We start from the raw sequence: 7,983 nt of genomic DNA, 5'->3' as shown, positions 1-7,983 counted from the left end.
GAGTGAACAGTTGCTGGATAAGGATACCATGTTTGGTAAGACGGAGGGTCAGAGAAAAAGAGGAAGACCCCCAACAAGATGGATTGGTCAGGTGCCGGCATTGATGGACTCAAGTGTGGCAGCGGTAGTGAGGTTAGCCTGGGATGGGACATTGTTTCGTTCTGCTGTGCATGGGGTCGCTATGAGTCAGTTCCGACTTGATGGCACCTAACAACAACAACAACAATGCTTGTAATCAGTGATTGTAGTATGCCACAATATTCATGCTATTATATTACTCAAAACCAACACTCATTTGTCAGGTTTTCTTACTGTGGTAGCTTGTGTGTTGCTGTGATGTTGGAAGCTATGCCACTGGTATTTTAAATATCAGCAGGATCACCCATGGTTCTTTGGTTTCAGTTGAGCTTCCAGATTAAGATAGACTAGAAAGAAGAAGAGACAGATTACTTCTGAATGTTCAGCCACTGAAAACCTTATTAATAGCAGCAGAACACTGCCAGATATAGTGCCAGAAATTGACAATATGATGAATACCACCAACATATACCTCAGGTTGGAAGGCACTTCTAATGCAACTAAGGAAGAACTGTTTCCTCAAAGTAGAGTTGACCGCAATGAAGCAACTGGACTAAAACTTTTGGGACCTTCATTTTCTGATGTGGCAGAGCTCAAAATGAGGAGAAAGAGTTGCAAGTATCCATTAATAATTAGAACATGGCTTGTACAAAGTAGGAATCTAGACAAATTGGAAGTTGTCAAAAATGTAATGGAACACATAAACATCAATATCCTAGGAATTTGTGAGTTTAAATAGACTGGGATTGGCTATTTTGAATGTAACAATCCAATGGTTTACTCTGCCAGGAACAACAAAAGAAAATTTCAAAGTCTATCTTTAAGTGTAGTATTGTCTGAGATCCGATAATGTCCATATGCCTACAAGAAAGACCAGTTAATACCACTGTTTTTGTATTCAAATTTATGCACCAACCACAAAAGCCAGTGATGATAAAAATGAAGAATTCTATTGATATCTTCAATCTGAAACTGATCAAACATACAATCAAGATGTATTGATAATTAATGGTGAATGGAATGCGAAGATTGGAAACAAAGAGGAAGGGCTGGTAGTTGGAAAATATTGCCTTGGTGATAGAAATGATGCTGGAGATCACATAATAAATTTTGCAAGATCAATGTCTTATTCATTGCAAATGCCTTTTTTAAAAAAACATAAAAGATGACTATACACATGGGCCCCAACAGAGGGAATACACAGAAATCAATTTGACTATATCTGTGGTAAGAGACAGTGGAAAAGCTCAATATCATTAGCCAAAACAAGGACATGGGCAGCCTATGGAACAAATCATCAGTTGCTCATATGCAAGTTTAGGCTGAATCTGTAAAAAGTTCAAACAAGCCTATCTGTTACTGTTGTTAAGTGCTGTCAAGTTGGTTTCCACTTATAGCGCCCATGTATATGGTTTGCAAGGAGCAGTTGGTGGGTTAGAATCATTGACTTTATGGTTCACAGTCAAGTGCTTATCTTAAAGTGTCAAATAAAAGCCAAATTATGTCCGTGAACATATCTCACCTGAATTCAGATACTCTCTGAAGAACAGATTTGATGCATTAGATGCTAATAACAGAAGTCTAGAAAAGCTATGGGATGACATAAAGAACATCATCCAGGTAGAAAACATGTCATTAAAAAGAGAGGAAAGAAAGAAAAGATCAAAATGGATGAAACTAGCTCTAAGCATAGATTTGCTAAAGCAAATGGAAGAAATGAGTATGTAAAAAAAGCTGCACAGAAAATATCAAAGGGCAGCTCTCGAAGACAAAGTCAAGTATTATAATGGAATGTGTAAGTAACGAGTTAGAAAAACAAAAGGAAGATCATGCTTACAATTTCTCAAGATGAAAAACTTGATGAAAAATTTCAAGCTTCAGTTTGCAATACTGAAGAATTCTATGGGCAATCTGTGTTGGAAGAAATACATCCAGAATGCTCCTTAGAAGTCAGAATGGATAGACTTCATCTTTCATAATTCAGTCATATTATCAGAAAGTACCAGTCCCTAGAGAAGGATATCATGTGTGGTAAAGCGAAGGGTCAGAAAAAAGAAGATGCCCAACGAGATGGATTGGCACAGTGGCAGCATCAATGGGTTCAAATGTAGCAAGAATTGTGAGGTTGGCACAGGATCAGACAGTGTATTTTTCTGTTGTCCATAGCATTGCTGTGAGGTGGTACTGATCTATGACACCTAACAACAACAACAGCGATGGACAAAATATTGATTGATGCAGAAAGCATCAAAAGAAGATGGAAGGCACACAGAGTCACTGTATCAAAAAGAAATGGATGAAGATTAGCCATTTTAAGAGGTAGCATATGATCAAGAGCCAATGGTACTAAAGAAAGAAGACCCTGTTGCACTGAAGGTATTGGCAAGAAACACGGCTTTAAGAGCTGAAGGAACACAAATTGAAATCTTTCAACAAACTGATACAGCATTGAAGACAGTCACTCATCTGTGCTAAAAAAAAAAAAAAAAAATTTGGAATATCTGGTCAACAGATTGAAAGAGCTCCGTATTTGTGTCCATTCCAAAGAGAGGTGAACTAACAGAATGCAAAAATCATCAAAGAATATCATTAATATCACAAGCAAGTAAAATTTTGTCGAAGATAATTTTTTAATGCTTGCAACTATACCTAAACATGGAACTGTCAGAAATTCAAGCTGTTTTCAGAAGAGGATGTGAAACAAAGATATCATTGCTGACATCAGATGGATCTTGGATGAAAGTAGAGATTACCAGAAAGATACTTGCTTGTGGTTTAGTGACTATGCATGGCTTCTCACTGAGTTGTTCATGACAAGCTATGAATTATATTTCAAGGAATGGGTCTTCCAGAGCATGGACATAGACCAAGAGGGAGTCATTAAAACAGAACAAAGAGGTAATATTTTAAAATCCGAAAAGGTGTGCACCAGGGTAGTATCATTTCACCATGTTTATTCAATCTCTATGTTGAAAAAATAATCCAAAAATATAGATTATATTAAGAAGAACATTGCATCAGGATTGGAAGAAGATGCATTAATAAACTGTGACATGCAAATGATTCAATCTTGCTTGCTTAAAGTGAAGAGGACTTAAAATACTTACTCTTGAAGGTCAAAACCACAGCCTTCAGTACAGATTGCACCTCATTGTAAAGAAACAAAAATCACTACCACTGGATAAATAAATATCAACATGATAAATGAAGAAAAGTTTGACATTATCAAAGACTTCATTTTGCTTGGATCCACTATCAGCACTTATGGAAGCAGCAGTCAACAAATCAAATTACATATTGACTTAGGCAAACCTGCTTGCTGCACAAGACTGCTTTAAGGTGTCCAAGAGCAAAAATGTCAGTTTGAGGACTAAGTTGTGCCTGACCCAAACCATAGTATGTTCAACAGCTTCATATGCATGTGAAAGTTAGACAGTGACTAAGGAAGATCATTGAAGAATTGATGCATTTGAATTACAGTGTTAGAGAAGATTATCGAAAGTACCATTGACTGCCATAAAAACAAACAAATCTGTGTTGGAAGAAGTACAGCCAGAATGCTTCTTAGATGCCAAGATGGCCAGAATTTGTTTCTCTTACTCAGGACATATTATCAGAAGGGACCAGTCACTGGAGAAGGACATTATGCTAGGTAAAGTGATGGATCAGTGAAAAAGAGGAAGACCACCAAAGAGATGGATTGGAACCATGGCAACAGCAATGGTCTCAAGCATAACAATGGTTGTGAGGATGGTGCAAAACCAGAAAGTGTTTCATTCTATTGTGCACATAGGGTTACTGTGAGTTGAAACAGCACCTAAGAACAACAACTCCTCAAAAGAATAGCTGGTTATTTTTCCTTATAAAACATGAATATTACAGAACTAGATTATATTATAAAAAATGAGATTTGCTTTTAGTGAACCTTGTCCATATATTTTTCTGCATGGAACAATTTGTAGACCAGTGGAAAGCATATACCCAATTCTCATATTTCAAACATAAAAATTAAACATATCATCTTTTTGTGCATCATACATTATTTGCTTTGCTTAAATTTTTCTTGGAATGATACATCCTAAATTTTTAACTTGTTATACTCTCAGTGTATCGAACTATTAAAACATAGAAATTTATCTTTTAAAGTGCTCAATTAATCATATATTTATATTGATATCGATGCCATGAATTTACCCAAAGAAATAGTTTTAGGTGTGAACAAGAGTTAACTACAAAGTATTCCTGCTACAATGTTTTGCATAGGAAGAAAGATGACCATTCTTTAAATATCCTTTGAATAAATAATTGCTCAAATTTATTATGGTGATTTTAAATGAAAGAATCCCATGTAGTTTGTTAAAATTCTATTGTAAAAGAATCTTTATAATATGAAACTTATTCCTAATATATTAATTGAAGAAATTCATATATGAGAATTACGTATCAAAGTGTAATTAATTCCATTCGCACATGTAAACCTTATGAAGTACTTAACAGTCAAACACCAAAACCAATTTTTTTTTTTTTTTAACTCTGTGGCTTAGGATGATTCACCTTTACTTTTCATTTATTTCATCTGTATTTAGTAAGTGAATTTCTTTAAATATATTTAAGAGGATGTTGTGAATCACAGAAACACAATTTTGCCTTTGAATAGAGAAATATGATTGTTTTCTTTATTTCTGATTTAGATGTGATGTTTTAACAGCATGCTTCAAACAATTAGATCTGACCAGAAGTGAAGCACATGAGTATTTAACACTTGAAAAGATGCATTGGTGCTGAAGTTTTTTGTTTTCTTTAGTCAACAGCTTTGGCATATAGAATCCATAGCATGACAGATATGTTCCATGCAACTGTTGAGGCTCAAGCATTAAAGTCTAGTATCATTCCTCAAGACAGTGTGGTCATAATGAAAAGAAAAAAGTTAACAGTGTTGGTTGCTAACAAACTCATTTTTAACTGCTTAGCCATCTTATAAAATTAGCCCAAAAAGCACCTACTGCTGATCTGGAGGATGTTTTGCCACTAGCTGAAGATGTTACTAACATTCTTTCCAAGTGCTGTGAGTCAGCTTCTGAGGACTGCATGGCAAAGGAGGTAAGAGAAACCCTCATTGTGACCAGCATCATGGACCTTGCTATTTATGCCTTTGACTGAGTGGCAGACACTCTTCTAAGCTGTTTTCCACATGTATCATCTCAATGAATACTCAAACATAACCTATGAGATGTATTGTTAGCTCCATCTTAATAAGTGAGAAAACTGAAGACTGAACAAATTTCAACAACTCAAGGTCACACAGATAGTAAATGTCATGCTCCATACTCAAGGACAAGATTATTTGATTCTTAAGATCTTGTTCTACCTGAACTGTCCAAAATAATATCCACTACAGGTAGGATGCTGTGGAATAAGCACTTCACTGCTAGTCCCATGGTCGGAGGTTTTAACCCACCAGCCATTCCTTGGAAACCAACTTCACAGCACTTAGCATAAAAACAATAACAAAGTATATGGTTACTTAAATTGAATTATAACTAATCAAAATTAAACAAAATATCCAATACAATTCTTCCATGATACTAGCCACATTGCAAGTGTTTAAGTGCTCATTAGTTTTGGATAGCACAGATATCAATGAGTTCCACCATTGCATAAAGGCTTGTTGGACAGTGCTACATATTATTTTAATAGAAGTTATTGATACTTTTATAGTATCTTCCATGGTTTGATGTTTCCATTTTTTTCAACATTTTTCATTTACATATCATTTCAAGTTGATAGAAATTTCAGCAACTTTATAGATGCAAAGTTTCCCAAATCTGACAAAAAAAAAAACCTTGACGTTTTGCTTTAGATAAAGGTTGGTACTCCAAAATCTTAGCAACTTCTTTAAGAAAAGGTTTGTGTTAACCTTTTTGTGTGTTTTTTTCCAACAATGTTTGTGTTACTATGTGGTTTTTTTTTTTTATAATCTGTTTGATAATGCCTAAGAAGGACTATTGCATGTATTAAATTTAACTAGCTAAATGTACTATATATTTATTTAGTCAGTACACAATTATCAATTTTGATTGTCTTAATTTTTCAACATTTTAAGCAATATTAGATTTAACAGCATTATAGCTACATTTTCCCTTATGCAAAATGTTTTCTGAGGATAAATTCTTATAATGTGAAATTATAAATTTCTAAGGTTTTTAATACATATTAATAAATTACCTCCCAAATCAATTGTACCAACTTAATTTCTGAGAGCATTCATGCTGTCTTTCACAAGCATGCTGTCAGGAATTTTGGATGTATCTTACTTTTAATTAAACCAGTCAGGAAACTAACTGCACATTCATCATTCTTTTTTGTAGTTGCCTGAACACACGGTAAAAATCTGTGACAATTTATCCACCAAGAATTCTAAATTTGAGGACTGTTGTCAGGAAAAGACACCCATGGACATTTTTGTGTGCACTTACTTCATGCCAGCTGCTCAACCACTCAAGTTGCAGGCAGTTGAATTGCCCACAGAGAAAGATATGTGTAATAAAGGGAACACCAAAGCCAAAGACCAGTAAGTACAATTGATTAGAAATGTGTTTTCCTTATCCAGACAAAGAAGAATCATATTGTGAGTCCAGAATGAGGGAAGCTATGCTGTCACTCAGCTAATTTCAAATGAAGGCCTGGTTTTTGAGGGTTTTAAGTACTGGTTAATTGATTTTGAATGACTTCTTGAAATTAAACAAACAAACAAGCAAAAAACCTTAATAACCTGTTTTAAATAATGGAAAATTGAGTTTAAATGAATTGAGGATAGGGAGAAAGAAGTCTGGGGTTTTCAATTCTGCCTCCTCTAATAGACTGTGTATAACCCAAAGAAGTACCCTAATTATTTTTAGCTTTATTCTCTTCTTAATTAAGAATTATACTGTGCTACTTGCTCCACTAGTTGCTAATGAGAATCAAATGTAGAAATACATGTGCAAATACATGCAAAAACACATTTATGTACCTTAAAATGCTATAAATGCATAAAATATTATCATGGTACCAAAAATACTTATAATATTATTTATCAGCTTAATCATATTCCAGTTCAGAGTCACAAATAAAAAGAATAAATTATACATTTGATAATTAACATTTTATATTAAAAAGGTCACAAATATATATTTTTCTATTGATATACAAAATGCATTTTTATATCCCTAACAATTAAATTAAAACAAAATTAAATGGGAAGAATGGTAAAACTTTACCTGGTTTCATCCAACTAAAAAAAGGAACTAAAATAAATACACTGTTGTTCCCATACACTCTGAGTTACATACTTCATGAGTATGTATTTTCATATGTAAAAGGATTTCACAAACAGGTTGAAGAAGCAAATTGTAATATCGATTATCACTATCAAACAGCAGACTTTGGGCCAGAATAAAACTCTTACTTACATTTCTCTAAATACTCATTGTTTTAATGGAATAAGATATACTGGTAGAATTTATAAACTTTTATTTGTATGGAAAAGTTACTTACAGGACCTTCTTGGTATTTTTATAGGGTCAATTACAATTGCACAAGAACATATATTTACATTGTCGTCAGTTTGTTATTAGTTACAACCAAGTCAGTTCTGACTCATAGGGAGCCTGTATAGAATTTCTGAAGCTATAAATCTTTATGGGAGCAGAAAGCTCCATCTTTCTCTATGGGAGCAGCTGATGGGATTGAAATGCTGACCTTGTGGTTAGCAGTACAGTGCTTATACTTCAGAACCACAAGCACTCATATATATGTTCAACCATTTTAAGAGGTAATATGTTATCTATCTATCTATCTATCTATCTATCTATCTATCTATCTATCTATCTATGTTGTTGTTGTTATGTGCCATCGAGTCGGTTC

General features: G+C 34.1%; 1 protein-coding gene across 1 annotated transcript in view; it reads left to right on the top strand.

Annotated features, from left to right (window-relative positions):
- GC (group-specific component (vitamin D binding protein)) overlaps nucleotides 1-7,983 on the top strand; it is a gene marked incomplete at its 3' end in the record, with an annotated part of 28,409 nt that overhangs the window by 12,731 nt on the left and 7,695 nt on the right. The window contains exons 7-8 of the mRNA XM_006876860.1: nucleotides 5,049-5,178; nucleotides 6,447-6,649. Coding sequence (XP_006876922.1) covers nucleotides 5,049-5,178; nucleotides 6,447-6,649 — 333 coding nt within the window. The remainder of the gene's footprint in view (nucleotides 1-5,048; nucleotides 5,179-6,446; nucleotides 6,650-7,983) is intronic.

Source organism: Chrysochloris asiatica, unplaced genomic scaffold (assembly GCF_000296735.1).
Source record: "Chrysochloris asiatica unplaced genomic scaffold, ChrAsi1.0 scaffold00420, whole genome shotgun sequence".
Lineage (NCBI taxonomy): Eukaryota > Metazoa > Chordata > Mammalia > Afrosoricida > Chrysochloridae > Chrysochloris > Chrysochloris asiatica.
The sequence above is the reverse complement of the archived record's forward strand: the minus strand, read 5'-3'. Positions and strand labels throughout refer to the sequence as shown.